General features: G+C 36.5%; 3 protein-coding genes and 1 non-coding gene across 6 annotated transcripts; 1 reads left to right on the forward strand and 3 right to left on the reverse strand.

The window, feature by feature from the left end:
* Positions 1-424: 424 nt before the first annotated feature.
* Positions 425-2,010, forward strand: LOC122318486 (heavy metal-associated isoprenylated plant protein 35-like). Its single transcript, XM_043135876.1, has 3 exons — positions 425-693; positions 805-889; positions 1,016-2,010. Exons 1-3 carry the CDS (start codon positions 532-534, stop codon positions 1,738-1,740), a joined length of 972 nt encoding a protein of 323 aa, XP_042991810.1. The 5' UTR covers positions 425-531; the 3' UTR covers positions 1,741-2,010.
* Positions 2,011-3,118: 1,108 nt separating this feature from the next.
* On the reverse strand, positions 3,119-12,754 carry LOC122318490 (WD repeat-containing protein 43). Of its 2 annotated transcripts, XR_006244843.1 has the most exons (13): positions 12,484-12,754; positions 10,704-11,057; positions 9,497-9,651; positions 8,676-8,764; positions 7,989-8,538; positions 6,547-6,711; positions 5,540-5,703; positions 5,309-5,388; positions 4,604-4,715; positions 4,023-4,097; positions 3,773-3,938; positions 3,468-3,561; positions 3,119-3,427 (listed from the first exon to the last, which is right to left on the reverse strand). XR_006244843.1 is itself a non-coding variant. In XM_043135889.1 (12 exons), exons 2-11 carry the CDS (start codon positions 11,051-11,053, stop codon positions 3,792-3,794), a joined length of 1,887 nt encoding a protein of 628 aa, XP_042991823.1. In that variant the 5' UTR covers positions 11,054-11,057; positions 12,484-12,754; the 3' UTR covers positions 3,119-3,561; positions 3,773-3,791. The 2 variants fall into 2 exon arrangements, 1 of the variants encoding a protein (XP_042991823.1); XM_043135889.1 differs by having other exon boundaries at positions 3,119-3,561.
* LOC122294007 lies at positions 11,967-12,122 on the reverse strand. The gene has a single exon (XR_006237439.1). It is a non-coding gene; the product is annotated as a small nucleolar RNA snoR134 (small nucleolar RNA).
* Positions 12,755-17,975: 5,221 nt separating the features above from the next.
* On the reverse strand, positions 17,976-21,862 carry LOC122318497 (probable polygalacturonase). Of its 2 annotated transcripts, none has more exons than XM_043135914.1 (6): positions 21,373-21,862; positions 20,346-20,663; positions 20,070-20,224; positions 19,810-19,984; positions 19,634-19,704; positions 17,976-19,060 (listed from the first exon to the last, which is right to left on the reverse strand). In XM_043135914.1, the coding sequence occupies exons 2-6, from the start codon at positions 20,489-20,491 to the stop codon at positions 18,387-18,389; spliced, it is 1,221 nt and encodes a 406-aa protein (XP_042991848.1). In that variant the 5' UTR covers positions 20,492-20,663; positions 21,373-21,862; the 3' UTR covers positions 17,976-18,386. The 2 variants fall into 2 exon arrangements, with proteins under 2 accessions (XP_042991848.1, XP_042991839.1); XM_043135905.1 differs by having other exon boundaries at positions 20,070-20,190; positions 21,377-21,858.

The raw sequence follows: 21,862 nt of genomic DNA on the forward strand, positions 1-21,862 counted from the left end.
TAAGCCCACACGCATGATTCGCAGAAAAACAAGCATTAGTGTTTGTATAGCAGGTTAAAGTCGCATCTAAAATAAATCAATCCCGGGGGTATAAATAAAACTAACAACAAAACATTTTCTGGAGTCAACCTCTATCGATCTTTTCGACAAAAATAGAAGAGTTTGTGCCTTCCAACCCAAAAAGATGAACTACAATTTTGTCATTTCATTTATAACGGTTTCTTGTGACAAAAGAATTCCCTGATAGTGGATATCCTCAACCTAGAAAGCTGCTTTTGATTTGATATTTTTTGACCCATGAAGCATGCATGCAACATGATCTATCATCAGCTCTCGCTTTATAATTTCTTTCGGTTTTGGATATCCTAGCCTACATCACTGACGTCCCACAATTGTAGATGTCCATCGATCCCAAAAGTAAATTCCCTTCGGCTCATTTCAAGGTCCATAAAAAACACCGACCCCTTTCTATAGCCTAATCAAGCTAGTAATACCCATCTTTCTTTCCATCCCTCTAAAGAGATTCGAAACATGTCCCACACCTTTGCTTTTCCAAGTATTCCTACACCATGTACAAATAAATGCCACCTATTGATTCTTCATTCTCACTTTCCTCCATTTCATTCCTATTCAGAGCACACGCACCTCTTGGTTCCTCTATCCTTCCCATTGCTCATGTTTCCAGAGTTAGAGGTATGCCTCCGAAACCCACTTCACCACATCATTTTATGCAACATGTAGTTTCCTTTTTCATGCATAACAAGGGATATTGTTCTAACCAATTAGTCTATTTATCAAATGCAGAAACCTCGAGTCACCGAGATACAGGTCCGGATGGACTGTAATGGGTGTGTTCAAAAGATAAAGAAAGCACTACATGGCATTAATGGTAGGCAACTGATAACAAGAAAGTGCCTGAATTATTAGTCTTCAGAATTTTCCTCTGGTAACATCTAGTGGTCTGAAAAACACCTGTTCACCTCCTAGTTTTCAAGCTAACGCTTATTTTCTACAGGTATATATGATCTCAACATTGACTTCCCTCAGCAGAAATTAACAGTAATAGGGTGGGCAGATCCAGAAAGAATTGTGAAAGCCATTAAGAAGACAAGGAAAATTGCTACTATTTGCTCTCACACAATACCAACAGAGCCCCCTGCTCCACCAACAGAACAAGCACCTCAGAAGGGTGGTGTACCAGCCCCTGATGCACCGACCCCTCCAGAAGCTCCACCAGCCGAAGTAGCAGAGCCACCAAAAGACCCACCAGCACCCCCTGAAAATCCACCAGCACCCCCTGAAAATCCACCACCACCGCCTGAAAATCCACCACCACCACCACCACCACCTATGGTTCCAGACAATAACACAAGCCAGCCAACGTACAAACCCTCTGGACCCAAAGATGCTGGAGAGGTTCATGTGATTTACCACCATCCACCTGACTACGGCTACAGATATAATTACAGTCACGGATATGGTGGGCATTGGCACAAGTACCAAAATGGCCAAGGATTGCAACAAGAGCCCCCTCAACCCGTGTACGTTACACATAGCTATAACACATACAATCCATCACCATATGTCACTGAATATGAGTACGTCGGCTCACCACCACGACACATAAATTACAGTAGGATGGACAGCTACGCTGAAGACTACCACAATGGCAATAATGGCCATGGAAATATCGCATCAATGTTTAGTGATGAAAATCCAAATGCTTGTAGCATAATGTAGAAGGGATGAAAACCTGTATGAAAGGGGAGTTCTTTTCCTCCCAGGGAGATTCGGAAGAAAGTTAATGGGGAACTGTTAGAAAAATAATAAAATACAATGGAACAGTAATATTTTTTCTAATAAGCATGTGAAAATTTTGAGGAAAGAATTAGATTCTAAGCTTTTGTGTGAAGAAGTATTATTCCTGGATTCCATTTCTGAGAGGCTAGCAAGTACTGCCCGGTATTCATTTCTTCTCAGCGAATCCGATAAAGTTCATATATTCCGGAAGTAAACTTCTCAGCATTCATTTTTCTTATTATTATTATTATTTTGTTTTATTTTGGATTTTTCAGCTTTCCCTTTTTGAATAATAATAATCATTTTCTTTAGTTTATACCATCTCAAAGCATTTGCAGTGAAAAGTAATTTTTTTTTTTTTTTCCCTGTGGGAAAACCGGCAAAATTGTGACTTCCAAAGAAAAGAACCCCAAGCTGAGTTTTAACACGTGTGTGTTCTTTTCTTCCTTCTATTTGCCTCTAATTAACTCTGCTAATGATACCATCAAAGAAGATGCTGGCAATAATCGGTCCTGCCAATATCAGTAAGCCGTGTAACTTTTTACCGTTCTTTCCACTCTCCACTGAACATATTGGTGAATATAGTCGATTTGCTTTTTAAAATTACACACAAGTGTTAATCTCAATACCTAAAAGGCTAAAGGATATGTCCCAAAAACAAAAAAGATGGATACAGTTTTGAGCCCTCTAACTAGCACATGTTTTGCAATGTGCATCATTATTGCACCCCTGGATTATCAAACAGCTGTGTGCAGAATTTATTTAAATCCAACTGGAAATATTATGTGCTATTTGGCAGTATATGACATAAGGAAATTAATTGAAGTTTTCTTCACTCAGTGAATTTTTTACTAAAATGAACATCATCTACTGGTTTGCAAAATTGTAAAGCTGTAAGAATATCCAGAATCATGAATTATTCTAACAACCCCCACAGGATGCCCATTCCTACATTGAATCAGACATGTTTAGAGTCTTAGAAACTTAAAATTAAAAACTAAACGATGGAAATATTTTTGCCGTCGAGTAATGCAAAAGATGAGTGAGGAATAGGAAGACAGCATTATAGCAAAGTACAATATCAGAGAGAAATTTGACGAAAAAAATTGCCCCTGTTATATAATTAACTTCCCATCACATAAATTGAGCTCTTTTACAACATCTTACACAAGCCTAATGTTTGGTCTTTAACTCCTTATTAAGTACCCATACTGCAGTCCTAACCTGATTGACGTCCAAGTATGCACTTGATATATTAAAAGGAATGAATAAATAAACAGAAGCAGCGAAATAAAGGTTCAAAAGAAGATGAGCAAGATTCTTGCAAAATTGCTTGGCCTTTTATAAATGAAATAAATATAGGCTCACAAAACTGTGCCTCATTCACTTATCAAAAAAACTGTGCCTCATTCAACATTACAGGCAAAAATTAAAAAAGAAAAAAGAACACTTGATGGACAAGTCTGGACATAACCCGAATTCCCTCCCCATGAGCAAGGAGGAAAACTAGAAGGAAATAAAGGTGTAGTCAATAAGACACGGAGAGAAGCAGCCTGTCCACAGAAAGGTTTGAAGTCAGTTAATTTGGCACCATTGGTAAACAACCTCGTCCAAATTGATGTACATCCTCTCTGTCTTGATCAACCTGGTCCAAATTGATGTACAACCTGGACCATGTGTTAAGCCTCTCTGTCTTGATCAACATGAAACTGGTAGAAAGGACACCCTTACTGTCTCATCCATAGATTTCAGCAGCCTTGCCTACATGAGGATTATGACCTTTACTCCAAGCATACTAAAACCTTAAGATCAAACTCCAAGTACCTTACCAGGCCTTGAAAATGTCAAGCAAAGCTCACGGAATTGATGGATGCTGACATAATTATCTCTTTCAAGCTGTCTACCTCCTAATTATATAGACTTCTAGAACAAAGGAAAAATAAAATCTCATTGTTCTTAAAGTAGTATTTACCTCATATGGTACAATGCACCTAGCTATTGTCATCACTGCTTAATTCAGATTCATCATCTTCTTCTCCATAAAGAATTTCATCAACTTCTTCATCCTCATCTTCACTTTCATTTATTCGGCTATCATGTGCTGAAATCTGAGTTTTGTTCAACGAAGCCCTGTCAATCTGTAAAAAGAGTATGAATGTGAACTTAAAAACCAACAAATTCATAAGATAATAATGCATTAATGAGGATGCGAAGTTAAAAACCTGTGCCATCACAAGTTGCAAACGACCCGATAATTGTAATAAAGGTTGGATGGCAGCACCTCTGGGTTTAGTAATCTGTATGAAGAAAAACATGATTTAAACATGTCATGCAATGTATGACAACTTTAGATCAAAGTTTGCTTCTGGAAAGATATTTTTACTCCCCCACATTAAAACATTAAATAACCAGATCCAGAGAGTATGATCGCCTATTGATCAATGACCCCACATTTTTATCTTCATTTCCCATTCAGTAAAGTTATAGAAATGAAACTTTTTTATGAATCTTAATTAGGAAAAAAAGGCTTATAGAAATGAAATTAAATCCAACATTAATTAGGAAAAAAAGGCTTATCCTTGGGCCTTTTCTAACACCTTATAATCCTCCCCTTCTACAACCATCCATCAAATTCAACTTTTACAACAAAACTGTAGATGAAGACATATCTAGTTATATAATCAAATGTCTATAATATAAGCACAAGCAAAAAGTTGTGATCAGAGAAAACATGACTGATCCACTATTTCATATTTATAAAATTAAACTCCAAAAAACAAGGAAGAAATTCACAGCACTTCACCTTGTATAAGGAGTTGAGCATCTGGCTTGTCGGTTCCTGAGACATAACATGATGACTGCGATTCAAAAGTATATGATATATCCATGGAAGGGCATACTTTCCACTGCATGTCCTGTTAAGACAACAAGAATATTCTTATCATCTGGAGGAATGGCAATTTTAATCTCAATAAATATCAAAATTACCTGGTGAGGATACAAAGACTTCAGAGTAGAAGATTTAAGAGGTGAGGAAACCAAACGGATAGGTAATGAAGGGTCAATGCTACAATAAGATTAATAGTCCTTTTTTATTACTGGAAAAGTAATAATAAAGTGATAGAAGGGTTAAGTGGCAGGAAAAGCCAAAGAGACAAGTAATGGGTATTGATAATCACTATAAGATGAAAAGCCTTCTTTTGTTTTTCTATCAATTGAATTAGTAATCATAAATGGTAGGAAACCTTTCATCTTCAAACCTTTTTTTAATTTAAATCTTAATATCAAAAAATCGAGAAGATTAATTGTGGTAATAAAGACAATACAATGAAAGGCCTTTTTAGTATGTTAAGGGTTGGGTAGATCAATAAGATAAAATAAAATAAAGGATGAGTTGGCTCAGTAGAATACAAAGAAGATGCTTCAGATATTATATGGTTAATAAATTTCTACATAAAACCCATTAAAATGTATTTACAACACCATCAATAGAAGAGAAAGGACTAACCTGCATTGCCACTTGGCCACCAACACTCGCAGTAACTTGTATGCATCACTAGGGTCCATAGATAGAACAGATGCCCTTATCTGGTAGAGGAAACATATAAAGAGTAAATAACGACTGATGCTTTCCCCTTTGTTTAGAGGGGATGAAGAGTATGTGTTGTTGAGTGGGGAGATAATGATATTTAGTTTCCGACTTGATTAAAAAAAAAAAAAAAATAGAAATCAAACAAACCTTCTTCGGTGGCATTTCAGCTTCAAGATTAACACCCTTGAATGTTGCAAAATCAACTGTACAGTCTAATGCTAGGTCATCTCCATTACTAAGTATCCCTAATGATCTCAGCTTGTCCTCCATGCAAAATGCTTCAGTGTCCACTTCTACTTCATCCATGTCATCTGCACAGACCAGCAGGCATATAGGGCCAAGCAGGATCACCATTAAAAAACTTTCTTTCTCTCTTCTAAAAGGAAAAGTTGGTCACCACAAGCAAATAACGGTCACAGGCTGGTGAAATAGAAAAAAGACATATGCCACTTTATCATTTCCTTGTCTAAAGAGGAAACCCATATTTTGGCCAAAGGCCACTTGGTCCAAGGCCATTGCCAGAAGTTCAGTTGAAATCAAACTAACCCTAATTTTACCAAATAGAGTAGATTATGCTGAAACGTGGAGGAAACTTCACTTTTAAGAAAGTTTAACTTCATGATTTACATCATAACCTGTGAAGAATATAGAAAATTCCAGATTGAACCCTTGTGCAAACATGCATTGATTGGCATTACTTCCACAATCCACCCAATATGGCAAAACCACATACAACATCAGGCTGTGAAACACTAAAGGCTCTTTACCAATAGTCATAGATAGTGAGAGATCGCTGCAATGGAAAACCTAAACCCATTTCCATGCCCATGCTTTTGTCTGGTGGCTACTCCTCCCTTTTGTCTGCATATATTCTTTCCTCCACTTTTTATCTGTAAGAGGCAAGCTTTTTTCCATCCAAATAGATTTTGTGTGGATGATTTACCAGAGTATATTATTCAAAACCAGTCCCTATACTCAAATTTAACCTTGAGTGGACGAGAAATTGTTCAAATTATCACTCCCTAAAGAGTCATTAAAAGAATGTCCTGGCCCCAAACTGATAAATTAAAAATCAATTTATAAACCATATGAGAGGCTAGTATAAGGAAAAAATATAAAATGTTACAAGATTCCAGAAAGTATATTAGACATACCTTCCCTCTCTACAAGCTTGGCTTGACTGTTACTGCCACTTGAATAAGCCGTTACCTCATGAGGCTCAACAATCATATTTGTATATGTTTTCTTTTTTTCATGAGAATAAATCTTTGGAATAGGTAGTAAGGCATCCTCCGCATTTGCACGGTCTAATGCAGTAACTGTTTTATCCCCAAACAAGTTTTTAAAATCAACACAATAACATGTAACTAATGAAGGAACTAATATTAAAGCAGACCACTAAGCATATGAGAAATTATTTGTACAAGCCCCAAATAGACAAGCCCTTGTAAAAAAGTGGACCCCACCTTAAAAAAGTGTGAAAAAAACTATTCTTTATTAGTGGGACCCACACTTTTTACAAAGGGCTTGTATGAGGCTTGTCCCTAGCATTACTCCTAAGCACATACACTGTTATACTTGGTGAAAATAGACAATATACATCACATATGTGCATTATCCAACGCCAAAAATAAAGGAAAATAAAATAAATGCGAGCAAACTGTAGGAATGAAAAACGAAAATAAAGCATTAATAGTAAATTCTGTCATAACATGGTGGCTACGCTAAGAGAGTTTCCATGTGAAACAAATGAGTCAGACCATCTACAATATGTTTTCGAAGCAATAGCTTTGCTTCTGTGGAGCCACTCCATCAATTCTGGAATTAAATAACAGTAAATTTAAATAATTTGAAAGGTCATCGAATTTTAAATGTAATGGACAATTATTTTTGTTTCATCGATAACATTTCATCGTCTTTCCCCATATATAATAACTCAAAACAATAGCTTTGTTTCTGTGGAGCCACGTCATCCATTCATAAGTGAAATGACCCCAGATTTAATTTGAAAGATCATGGAATCCTAAAAGTTATGAAGACTTCATCTTCTTCCCTCTATATAATTTTTAGAGCAATAGTTTTACTCTTGTTAAGCCATGTCATCCATTCATATATTGAATGACCATAAATTTAAAATAATTTGAAAATTCATGAACTCTTAAAGGTCAAGAACATTCCATCTTCTTTCATCTATAACATTTCATCTTCTTTCCTATTTATAAATTCATTGAAATTGGTAATTGAAGAAGGCAACACTCGAACAACTTCACAATCAGGTTATAAACAAAATTAAAAATATAACGGAGTTAAAAATTAACAATTTATTACCACATATCATGCAGGTGTGACTATTTTAATAATCTTCGAACTTCATTATGGAAAATAAAAGATAAGGAGGAGCACCTAAAAAGTTTCTTATAAGATTATTGTGCAACTGGATTTAGCAAAGCAAGAAAACACTCAATCCCCAGGACCTATTTTATTTTATCTATTATATATCTGAACTGAAAAAAAAATCATTTTCTTTTCAAGAAACATCATGACTTTGCATTAACAATAAATAGAACAGGGAAGATTTTTCATGATGGACTCATACCTCCATTTTGAAAATCTAATCCTTTCTTAGATTTGATGCGAGATTGACTAATTGGTAGAAGAACCCCATCATTGGAGATATTCAACCTTATATCTGAGCCAGAATGCACTAAAATCTTCTGAAAGGATGGCTTTACTGGCAACCCATAAGCAACAAAGACCTGCCCAGACGTAGGTTTGGTAATGGCTTGTAATTTTGCAGCAAATATTGTAGGTAATGCACTCTTATGATTTATAGATGGAACGTCCTCAAAAGATAATGAGACTTTGGTGGGCTTGTTATTGCGTAGCTCCTCAATGTTCTGACCGAACCAAAGATAACAAACCCCAACTTCTGAAATAGCCAAAACATAGAGACCTGCATCACTGGCTTCCCCATTATCAATGCACCTGCTGTCAAGTACTACAGCAGGGTGCTCCATTGCAAGAACACAGCTTGCTGACTGCTTTTTGCCACCACTTATCCTCCATACTGCTATATATCTTTCACCAACAGCAGAGGAGAGGACGTACTTCCCATCTTCAGAAAAAATCATACAGCGAACAGCTCCCTATGAAGAGTTAAGAAACTTATTTCAATAAGATCAGAAAGTTGGAAAAGCTAACCACAGAGACTAAATATTCACTCATCTAAAGAGGAGGAAAAAGGTGTTGACACAACAGGAATATAGAACTGCATCAGACTTACAGGATGCCCAGAAAACTTCTGCATCTTTTTGTGATCAGAACTATTGAAAATCTTCAACTGTGCAGATGCAGTTGCTAATATCTTCCCATCTGAGGAATTCACATCCAAGGTGACAATGTCAGAAGATTAATAAGTACACAATAATTTATTTCTATCCTAACACAAGGAAAGTATTCTCCCTGAATGCTCAGGAGTTACTTCATTTATGTTTAACGTTCTACAATTTCTTTTGTTGTTGTCGTTGTTGTTATGATTATTGTCATCATCAGGGTTAAGCTAGATGCTATACCCACTCTTATCCTACCATACTGATGCGGCACCGCATACGACGCTTAAATCAATTATTGTTTTTAAAACAATATATTCAAAAGTTAATAGGAAATGTCACATCAACATAGTTGGATGAGAGTAGGATGATGGTATAGTATATAGCATTTTTTCTTATAATATTATTGTTGCTATTACAAGTACTACTACTTAGCCAGACAAGATATTTGATATGACACGTGGTCTCATCTAAAGGGGCTCTAGTTCATACAGCACATCCTCCAATACCAAATGATTGAATGAGACCTGACTGAATCCCCTAGATTAAAACATCACCGAGCATGTGAACTTTTTAATGTCATATTCACTACACAGTTGACTATATATTCACTTAACCACAGCACCACATTCTGCTATAGAACTGCATTATTCCAGATAAAATACTTCTGTAAGATATTTATGTATACACATACAACATTACTGTTCTCAGTACAATGTGTTAACTCACCACCATTTTAAGGCAAGAGTACCACCAATATGTAAAGAATATTTACCTGACGAAACAGACATACAGGAAATTGCCTTTGTAGAAGCTCTGAACTTCTGCAACAGGTTTCCCGACAGAGAATCAATTTCACATAACATGCCATCAGCACCTGCAGTATAAATACAGGAACCATTCGTAGGAGATGAAATGGCATTAACACCCCTGCACATGAGCGAGCGAGAGGAGGGAAGGAGAGAAGTGGATTAGGTCCTCCAAATATAGATATAAACATCACAGCTAACTAAAATCATTCATTGTTAATTTCCTCCATAATTAATTACATATTCATATCACATATTTAACATCTTTTCTGGTGTTCCCTTGAAAATCTAGTCTTTGAACACAGAACTTTCACCAACATTACCAAAGTCATGTTTCTACAAACAGTTTCTAGTTATATTCATTTTCCTATGAATAAAATCTCTTGATTACCTATATAAAAAATAAAATAGGTGCATATGTTGTATATAACGTGTACTTAGATGGAACCTCTGCTCATTAATAGAATCATCTTACCATCAACCAAAAAAGTATCTCTTTAGAGACTTCCAGCCTATTAAAAAGCCACAACTATCAAGAGCATGTTCCAAAACATAGGATGTCTGCCTTGTAATTTAGTTGTCAGTTATGTCAACAGTGCTGGTATCAACAACCAAGTATGCTGATATCAGCAACAGCTGTAGCATATTACCCAGTTTGGGGGTCTATCTAGGCCTTGGTCAACCAAGGTCCTATGGATCAAGGAAAGAGGTGAAGTGATTAAGAAAAGAAGAAAGAATGTGAAACAACATTCAATATTTGTCAAAAAAAAAAACAGATGGAATGTGGTTGTGATACCCCATATGATAATGATAAGGGTAGGTGGTATATAGGATCCCACATTGCTTGGAAAGGAGAAGTTCTTGTTCTTTATAAGATTCTAATGGGGCTCCAATCATATCATTGTCTAGTCCTTTTGGAGTATAGGTCATGTGATTTGGGCTTTCCATTAGGGCATTATAGCAGTCTACTCTAATAGTGGGTTAGAACAAAAGCCAGCTAATCTAGACACAGGGCTTCAAAGATAAAGCTGTCATGATTTAAAGATGGATGGGAAAAAATTATAGCTCACTTATAAATTTAATATGATGTACAACATATGCAGTAGCATATCAAATCATGGCACAAATAAACTTTATTATTAATCAAGTATGTGATTTTCACGATAAACTCACCCAGGGTGGCAGTCGCTAATTCTCCATTTCAATTGACCAGCAGAGACATCCAGTGCTAAAATATCACCACTACCTGTTCCTAAGACTAACAAGGAGTAACCAAGCTTCCTTTTTCTCTTTCTGGCCAAAGATAACCACTTCATGCATGTATAATCAACTGAAAGGTGCCCTCTTTCATGTCTGGTTAATATATTTATCTCATCAGTTGAGGTGATGTCTGAGAATTCAGTCTGTATCTGGCCCTTCAAAGTTTCCCAGATCTTAATTCGACCATCTCCAGAGCTTATGGCAAAGAAGTCTAAAGAAGGACTAAATGATGTCAACAAATCTCTGATATTTGATGATCCCATAACCCTGAAATGTGCACTTAACTGATCAGTTTACCTTACTATGGAACAACTAAGAAAGCTTTTAAGCAAATAATTCCAAGGTCTTTTTTCTTCCATTTGGTCACTCAATTAGAATAGGGAAAAAAACATCACATTTTGGAAAAAAAAAAAAGGGTAAAAAGCATAGTAATAGCCATAGAACATTCTAAAGTTATCTTCAGGTTCATACAAACAACAAAAGTATGCACACGTGAATTTTTTTTCCTTTGGGGAGGTAGGGTATAAGCACATCAGAGACAAAAAGTACCAGAAAGCGAACCCACAAACATGGACAGAAAAACAAGTTCAAAGTGAAATACAAATTCAATAGTAAATATTTTCAAGGACTCGTTAACTGATACCTAAAGACAATGCTCTACAGGGGTAACCTTATGCTTACAAAAAGTTGAGCTTCCAATGGTTTTTATTTTATAAGTAACAAGGAAAGATGGAAAAAACCTGTAGCGGATATTTTTAGAGGCAAAACCATTGAAAGAAATAAACCCCCACGTGAAAACCTCAAAAGATAAATCAATGCCTGCCTCAATGACTAGCCTTGTTTTCATATCGCTATCTATAAATTGAAGGCCTTGGTCTTGGGGTATCACTCTCTTCAAAGTCCAATGTTCAACACCTTATGAGTACAAACAATCCTTTAGAGCCACACCCCCCCGGTGAAAAGCCAGTGAATTAACAAGTTTTATATTGGGAAACTTTCAAGAGTGCGATGCATGGGACCAGAGTTTACCCTGCAGGAGTGGATCCAAAAGGTCCTGCCTTGGAGAGGACCCCGACATAAAAATAAAAAATAAAAAACAAGAAAACAAGCTAAGGGTGTAGCGAGGCAAAGATTATGGAAATAAATAACAGCTTTATCCTCAGGAGAGAGAGATTGAGATGTGGGCGTCGATTTGACACAGCTCAGCCGGGGAAAAAGAGAATGGCTGAACTGCAACACTTGACGTCGGATCGTTTTGGCACGAGCAATGGGGCTTTCGTCGTCATCGATTGATTACTCATTCAGACAAGCCCGGCGTAGTGCATCGTGCAGATTGAAGTAGCCAAGTATCTCAAAAAAAAAAAAAAAAAGAGAGAGAGAGAGAGGTACAGAGACACAAACACAGAGAGAAAGCGAGAATGAGAGGAACTAACAGAGGAAGTCGAAACAAAACCATAACCTAAGAGAACTAACAGAGCTTCCAATGTTTACCGACTTAGAGTCGTCTTTACAACTTGAACCCCCTTAAAACCCGTTGATTACCACGTATTGACAAATTTTACAGATGGCTAGGGTCTGATAATTGATTCCAAACGTCCAAAGTTCAAAATACAAAATAAACTAATGAACCATGATTTAATGAACCCATCACAGAGAGAGAGAGAGAGAGAGAGAGAGAGAGAGAGAGAGAGACCGTGGTTGCGACGGACCGAGCCACCAAGGTGCTGCAACGGAGCGGACTTGAAGCCACGAACTGTGCCGGGAGCTTGAACTTGAAGCCACGAACTGAAGTCTGTGAATGTGGAACACGTCGGGTGGCGAAGAGGGGAGGAGAATTGACAATTGAGTGAACTGATGAACCGCTGCCCTAACTTGGTTTGGTGACTTTGGTCGTGGTTTGTGGGGCTGGGTTGGTTAGGAAGCATGGGCTTTGGGTTATCTGATGTAATTACTTTATGTTATTTGCTCTAATGTTGTTGGACCATAGTGGTTATATTGGGTTTAGGCCAGCGTCACTGACCCTCCACATAATGATAATTTGACGACTCCACCTCCAACGTGATCTGCAGGGGCAGCATTTACATCGATTCCCCCCTCATCATGTGTTGTGTTGCTGCTCGTGATCTATACATGATCAAATACTAATTGGGAGACAGACTGTGGTTCTTAAAGCATAACCTTTTATCAGAAAGAAGGTTAGAATGATCGTATAATTGTTAGGTTTTCTGGCATGTTTTTATAGGGTTGAGGGAAAAAATGAGAGAAAATGAGTAAGTTTATGATAAAAGCCTGAAACTCAGATAGAGAAAGCAGAGGCATAACTTCCAATTTGAAACTAACATATCCAAGCACTTATCCTTCCTACTATCCACCATTAAATAACTTCAAAACCAAAGCCAATTGCAAAACCCAACAAAGCACCATCACCCACTTCAATAAGTCCAACCAAACCAAACCCCACACCCTCATCTCGAAGAAAAACACAAGCATCATTTATCCTCTAAGCAAAATCAAGCACAAAATTATAAAGATAAATCACACGAAGCAAAATCCAACACAAAATCACAAAGATAAATAACACGAAGCAAAATTTAGCACAAAATCATTTTTTCAGTTTTTAGTTTTGGGGGAAATGCGTTAAATAGAGGGACTCACTAGCTTGGACAACTACAAACGGTGAAGACAACGATGACGACAAGCGAAGTGGTACACTGGTGGCTAGGGTTTGTGAAACTTTGAGGGGAAAAGCTCTGCCTTGGTTCAAAATGCAATAGTCAGTATCGATTTTGACTGACTGATATTGACTTGGTTCAACTCGCTAGTGACATGGATCCGAAGAACCCAACTTTTGTCTAGTGGGCTCAAGTCGGTTGTTGTGGACGGATCGGCCCACTACATTTTATGCATAGGCCTAAGCGTCAGTAGTGAGTCCAAGGCTAGGAGGCCCATTGCTTTATTATCAAAGTTTGTGTCATTTCATTAGAGTTTATATCGTTTTATTAGTCTTCTAGAAAGGGAATCAGTTAGTTATGTTTGCTGGGACCTCTTTGCACCCTGCCAGTTATGCAAAATCTAAATTAAAGTTATTATTCCCTTCCTTCTTTCTTCCTACTTATCTTCTCTACTTATGGGGGTTCTCAACTTCTCACCCTCTAAATGAGTATTACTATCACAATTCCCACCATTCTGTCAGAAAAATATTATCATAGTGTTACAGAATGGAGGAAGATTGGGTTGCTGGAATGTAGAGAAATTAGGGTAGGAAAAGTGTGAACCGGAGAAATATCAAAGGGTTGAAGAAAAGGGTTTCTAATATAACAAGTTTGCTCCTTCCTTTTCAAGTATATCCCAAATTACCATAAAAATTCTACTCATCATTTTTTTTTTTATAAGTAAAACGGTAATATTAATAATAATAGGCATAGCCCAAGTACACAAGATGGTATACAAGAGATAAGACCTATCTATGTGGCTATAGTAGTCACTAGAAAATCATGTACATTTAGGCCATTAAAGTTTATACCTAGAGACCACAGGAATAAAGTGTTGAAAAAGAAGATATGAAGCTTCTCAGTTGTCCGCTCCTTATTTTCGAATGTTCGTTCATTACGCTCTTATCAAATACACCACATAATGCAGATAGGTACCATCTTCCACACAACTTTGATTTGTGGATCGCCCTTCGACATTGCCCAACTGGCTAATAATTCAACTACTGACTTCGGCATCACCCAATTCAACCCTCCTCAAGCTGAATACTTCACACCACAAGGCTCTAGCTATCTCACAATATAACAGAAGATGATTCACTGACTTATCAGCTTTCTTACACATACAATACCAATCAGTAATGATTACCCGACACTTTCGTAAATTATCGGTAGTCAGAATCGTACAACTCACACTATACATGATTTATGTTTTCCTTTACATAATATGTAGTATATGGATAATAAGTAGAAGAATTTTTTTAATTTAACAAGAATAAAAATAAAAAATAAAAAAATTGAGTGATGTGTATGATATAGGAAAGTAGAAGAGCTCTTAGCCCAATTCCAAACCCAAATAAGTGTTTGGCTGAAATACTAAGATGTGGCCAAATGGACCGGAAGAGATTAGAATAGCTAGAATTTCAACCGAAACATAACAACTCATGTCACCGTTCTAATAATTGTTTCAATATGAAAAACTCTAGTCATTCTGACCGAAGTAGAACCAAATTAAAAACTTTGAATTGTAAACACTAAATAATCAATATTGGAGGGGTAACTATGGGCCCACATGAGTAATTCTTAAAAATGTTATGGAGGGATACATTTATTAACAAAACACTTGAACACATATTTTTGCAATGGAAAATGACGAGAGTATAAACCAAATCACGGATAAGAAAGTAGATACTCACATATCTTGATTAGGGTTAGGTGGAGCCTTTGCATCCTACCCCTTCCCTTATCCAGCCCTGGCTGGGGCACTTGCCTGCACTCTAGCAAGTGCCGGGTGACAATGTTTGAACTGGGCTCAAACCTGTCTGAGTTTTCACTCCTCCACCAATCCAATATATGTATTTAAAAAAAGATTTTTTTTAATAAAATGGCATTATTTTGTCTTTAAGTTTTGTTTTAAAACACTCTCCCTCCCCCCACTCGCTATATATATATATATATATATCTCTCTCTCTCCATGTGAACGGTTGTCAGTCTTTTAGACTTTCACTCTCGTTGTTGCCCGCAACCCATTGTTTTAAAAATCGTACCGTACCGGCCGGTACGGCCGGTATATTCCGTACCGGCCACCGGACCGGTACAGAAATTCTGTAATTTCGTACCGGTTCAAATACCGGCCGTACCGGCCGATATTTCGGCCTGTACCGGCCTATGTACCGGCCCGTACCGGCCGGTATTTCGGTTTCGTTTTTTTTTTTTTTTTTTTTTTCATTTTTTCAAACTACAAATTTATTTTTTTACCCCCAATTTAGACTAAACTATTTATAATTTATATAGATATATGTATTTATGTATAATTTATTTATATATAAATTATTCTTTTGAAATATAATTAATATATATATTTATATATATAATTTATTTATATATCGACTATTCCGAAACGGTACACGAAACGGTACCGGTACCGAAATATTTCGTTCCAGTGCCTTGACCGGTACGGCATCCGGTACGGTATTCAAAACATTGCCGCAACCCCATCCCCTCTCTCTCCCTCTCTCTTCGTGAGTGGTGGGCAAATGGTCCTAAGAGCCAATTTGTCATCTCACATCTAAATATGGGCACTCACACAAGGGAGGCAAGGTTGAGGCAGGGAGCTGCCCACTCAAAAGGTGCGGATAGCACTCGCAATCTTGATATTGTTGATTCACAATTTATATGTGAGAATCGGTTTCTTATCAGTAATTTACTCGGTTTCAATAGCAACATTCTTCCCAAATGAGGAAAACCAATTATGTGCCAAAGACATTATGGACGAGACATGCACTTCTAGGGTTACCAGTTGAGTAAACAGTCGTAGAGGGCCAGAAAGCCCAAGGCCAATTCACAATCCCAAAACGGTCCCAGCGCACCAACAGACGTGATGGTAATGCACGAGGTTAGGAGGCAGACTCGAGTGGCAACCAAGAATAACGGGCCAAAGGGCAAGATAACATCGTCCATTAAAGCTATTGATGGCAATTGAAGGGGCATTTAATGCAGCAATCGATGTCTTTGACTTGAAGTTTTTCAGCGTAACAAGGGAAAACTACAACGTGAATTGATTGTATGGCATTTGGATGTGTAATAATAGTAACAAAATTGGAGATGAACCAATCAATATCTGTTTAGAATACAACATATTATTTTGTTATTATTTATAAACTATTTAATTACTATTCACAAATAATTTAAAATATACTTACCATCTAAACACAATCTAAATCAACAAGTCAAGAGAGAAAATGTGCACGAGAAAGTTGATTTTGAAAGTAATCATGTTTATTATGTTTATAGTATTTTCTCTTAAAAAAAGTGTTACAATCGTGAAAAGAATACATAAAAGTAAACTTATAAATTGATGTAATTTCATATGATACGTTAAGTCTACATTACAATAAATATAACTTTACAATCTAATTTACCATAAAATCATATTAATTTATGAGTTTATTTTTTTAGAATCTTTTTATAACTAAAATATTTCTCACTTATTGTAAATAATATAGTGATACTGTTAAGTATGTAGCCCTAACAGTGTTAAGTTAATTTCATGTGATTTAGAATTTACTAACTGTTGAATTTCGTATCCAAATATGAATTATCTTATATTATTAATGTTATCATGATCACACTTAGATAGAAAAGTGATTTCTGGCCACCTTCTTACATTTTTTTTATTCAGCAAAAAATAATAATAATAAAAATATGGTGCTATTACATGTCAACTAAGGACATGTTTGGAGAATAAGATAAGATAAAAATTTTGTAAATAATGATAAAATAATTTGTGAATAGTAGTGTGATAATTTAAATTTATGAAATTTTAAAAAATAAGAGTATAAAAAGTTGAATAAAAAATATTATAATGTTAAAATATTGGTAAAATATGATTTTTATTTGAGAATTTAAAAATGTTAAATTGTTTTTTATTTTTTGTTTGAAAGTTTGGAAAAGTTATAATGATTAGTTTGAAAAAGTTGTAATGATTAATTTGAAAAATTTGTGTTTAGATGATGTTTAAGAAGGGGATGAGATGAAAATTTTGGAATGATAACTTTATTCAAACAAATCCCAAGTGTCACACAATGTCTTTATACTATAAATAGCAACGGCCTTAGCTAACACTGTCCAGTTTAGATACAAAAAGTATCTCAACTAACCTTATCTAATCATTACAATTTTTTCAAAATCTCATACAAATATAATAAATAATTCGACTTTTTCAAATCTCAAAATAATAATAATATTAAAAAATAATATTCTAACAAAATTTTATTCAACTTTCAATTCTCATCTCAACTCATCTCATCTCAAGTCACTATCTACACCTCCCCTAAATGTGTCTTAACTTCTAAGTGAAGGGAGAGAAATGGATCTTGATTTACAGTTGAATTTATGCATACTAACATCTTGGAACAGTCGGGGGTAAAATCAATGGCCAAAAAATATTAATAAATGAATAAAAAGGGGAAAGAAGTAAACATTAAAAAACTCATCCATTATATCTTTGCTTTGATAGTCCAAACCCTCTATTCAAATTACATGGCTCCCCTTGAAATTTCCTTTCATATGGTACCATCGCACATGACATGTAACTCCACATCAAGTAAACATTTGCACTGCAATACTAACAACATCAATGTACCTATGCACCATCACTATCAAAATTTCCTTACACATGAATGAAGAAATGAATCTGTACAAATAAGCTGTGCACATCTCAACATACAAAAACGCAAATATAGGATATGAAGAAAATAGGGTAGACATGTTTCTTATTGGAAAGAATGTGGCCTAATTCGAAATGGTAAAAGGTAGGAGAATATCTGTTTTTTTACTCATTGTAAAGGGGTGCTGAAAAGTATGATTGTAGTATGGAGGAATGGTATCATAAGACTGCAACTTCTCCATTTAAATGCAGGAGGGAAAGGCAATCTGAGGAAGAATTTGGATATGAGCTCTGAAGGTCAGGGCAAGGTTCAGGGAACACGGACTCCGAAAAGCCAAAGACATTGGAACATACCCAAGAAGTGGGGGATCCAGAACTAATTGAGAAGGAGATATTGAATAGACAGATAGAAGTAAAAGGAGATTCTTGTATCCCTGTAAAGCTTCCAGCAATTGTGATGTTTGTGCCAATCACATCCCGCAAGGTGATGTGATCAAAAACTGGGAGAGCATAAGGATCATAGTTGTTGTCTGGATGGGACCCGCACTGACCAGTGGCAGCAAAAGCCAAGAAGATGTTTGCCATTTCAACATCTGATATAATGATTCTCTTAATGTAACCACCTCTGCCCTTGATGGTTCTAAACTCAATCCCGCCAAATGAGTTGTATAGATGGACCTGCTCAACATGCACATCAGAAATGCCACCAGACATCTCACTACCAAAAGCAAGGGAAGAACCTGAATATGATTTTAGGCGGACCCTTCTGATGTGTACATTAGTGGTGGGTCTCCCATAAGCAATACCATACTCATCCCAACCACTCTTGAGGGCAATGGCATCATAACCCATATCGATGATGCAATCCTCTATGCACACATTATCAGAGGAGTCTGAAAGCACAACACAATGTTAACACGTCTGAACGAATTTTGCCTCATGTAATCATTCCAAAACAAAAAAAGAGAAGCCTGGAATGCATACCAGAGGGAGAGGGATAGAGGATTTGTAAATCAACTAAATGAGTATGTAGATTTTAACTGTTAAGTCACTTAAGTGTAATTTCAGAAATGTTCAGCAAGTCTTGTTAAAACCCCAGAACCACACTTCAAACAAGTACCCATTCTCACATATCACAACAGAACAGACATACAATTAAAGTGTGTGATTCCTTTGATAGCATGCTTGACAAAAGATCCAAGTAAAATATTTCTACTACAAGTAGGCATGTTTAACACGACCCAAGTGAAAAAAAAAAAAAATACAAGACACAAGCAATCCAGAGAGGAAACAATATGTCATCGCTCTGGGTCTTTGCAAAACTAAATTTAATAAAAAGCTCTAAATAATTGTTTTCTATAAATAACAATATAGAGAAGGCCAGATGGGCAGATATGAAGAAAGGCTCTCGATAGGTCTTTTCCCACTGGGAACCAAAAAGTGGCGAGTCAAATATCATTACTGACCTGGGACTACACCAACGGTGTAGGGGGAATCAGGGGGAGCAGAGACAGAGACATTCTGAACATGCACATTACTGCATTGAACCCAATGACATAAAAATTCAGTCCCTTCACATGTTAGGAAATTGGCTTAGATTTTAGAAAAAGAGCATACCAATCACCGGGGATTTAAAGCATACCTGCAATAGACTGGATGGATGGTATATGCAGGGGCATTCAAGAACGTAAGATTAGAAACTACTACATATTCAGACGCCACAAACTCTACGAGATGAGGACGGCTGTAGTTCAAAGAATGATAACTATACCAATCCCACCAAACTGAGCCCTGACCATCAATGGTTCCATTATCACCTAGGACGGTAAACATGGCAGTGTAAATGTCACACAGATTACAGAGAAAACAAAGTCAAAACGCGAAACTTGAAGTTATATATACCTGTAATCACCACGTCAAGTAACATATATCCATTTATCAAGCTTCGATATCTTCTTCCGGGAACATCCACCCCCCTACCATATGATGGTAAGGGTTCAACAACTTCCCAATGCGATGGGTCCTTAACAAATGACAGTGTGTGTGAAAATCCAAGGCTAACAGAAAATACTATTTTGTTAGAAGTACATCCTACACTATGACTTCAAATCAGTTTAGAAACCAATAAAATGAAATAGGTTACAGAATGTGGAAAAAAGGCAAAGGGAAGAAACTTACCTGAGATCCAAGAATGACAGCACCTTTTTCCAAGAAGAGTGTAAGGTGGCTGGTAAGATTGAAGCTTCCTGTAAGCCACCTTCCCGGTGGCACATAGAGCTGAGCACCACCTTTATCAGCAAAGGACTTGAGATAGAAAATGGCATTCCGGAAGGCTAAGGTATTCAATGTTTTACCATCTCCCACAGCACCAAACTCCAATATAGACACACTATGTGGTCTTGGCTCCAATGTCAGCTTATAATCACACTGTCCATCACTCTTATCTCCATTGGTTTTGACTGCATTGCTAAGTGCCAGCAGCAAGAGCAGTGCCACCTGGAAGGCGGGAGAACAAATAAGTGGCCAGCAACTGATACTCGGAAGACTTTCTAGGGGTACAAATTTATAATTTCTAGTAACTAATTCGGAAAGGAAATGAGAAAAAATAGGTGTACCAACAAACGAAAAACCAAGAATTCGATCCAAAGGACACAGGTTAAACACAAATAGACTCAACACCGTTATTGGATTTCAAACAATATCTAACTCTGTTATATGAAAGGATAAAAGGTAAAACCCCAAAGTGAACGACCTATTCACATAAAACCCATACATAACACAAGAATACACCACGCAATTAGAATGTACCTCCCTTTGTATTGTCACTATGAGTATATGACAAAGAAACATAATCAGCGTTTCTAAACTGAAGAAACATAAATTATCCAACTTTGAATAAATTCATACTTTGAGAAGTTCGCTAACGAGAAAACTTAGATCATTTGAATCGAGAAGTTTGCAAGATCACGAAAACTGTGATTCTAAAACATATTCAATATCAAAGATCATCTTTTAAGAAAAAAAGAACAGCAATATTGGATCGAAACATCTGCAACGGCCACCACCAATAAAGATAAACTTGAATAAATACCTGGGCAATAAAAAATCGTACCTAAACAATCAAATTCCAAAATCCCAGATTTGGAAGAAGGAAAAAATAAAACAAACCCAGAAAAAAAAAAAAAAAAAAAAAAAAGAAACGTACTTACTAGGATCTTCATGGGACAAAAGCCTCAGCAGCAGCCAGTGACCAAAGAGACAAGAACAGGACGCGGTGAAGCCCAAAACACCTAGAAAGAACAAAACAGCAGCAGAGAAATACAGAGCAGGGGAGCCGGAGAAGCAGAAGAGGAACCACCCAGAAAAACAGGGGAGGTCTCTGCAAGTATGGGTGCTTATTATAAGCATTAATTATGTACATGACGGGAGAGACTAATGCTTATATATGGCAAGCAAAACAATTGTAGTACAAAAAAATTAAAAAAGACAGCTTGCCAGTTGCCATGCAATCAAGCAAAAATCAAGCTCAGCCAAGGTGGCAAGGACGAGGAGAAATATAATAATATTAATATCCACTAAATTGGTAATTATTCTCCATTTCAATATGATTAATAACGTGTATAGCCGACAGAATTGTTTGAAACGGCCCCTGCCAGAGAGAGAGAAAGAGAGAGCCAAAGAATTTAACTATTAAG

This window comes from Carya illinoinensis, chromosome 1 (genome assembly GCF_018687715.1).
Source record: "Carya illinoinensis cultivar Pawnee chromosome 1, C.illinoinensisPawnee_v1, whole genome shotgun sequence".
In the NCBI taxonomy this organism is placed as follows: Eukaryota; Viridiplantae; Streptophyta; class Magnoliopsida; order Fagales; family Juglandaceae; genus Carya; species Carya illinoinensis.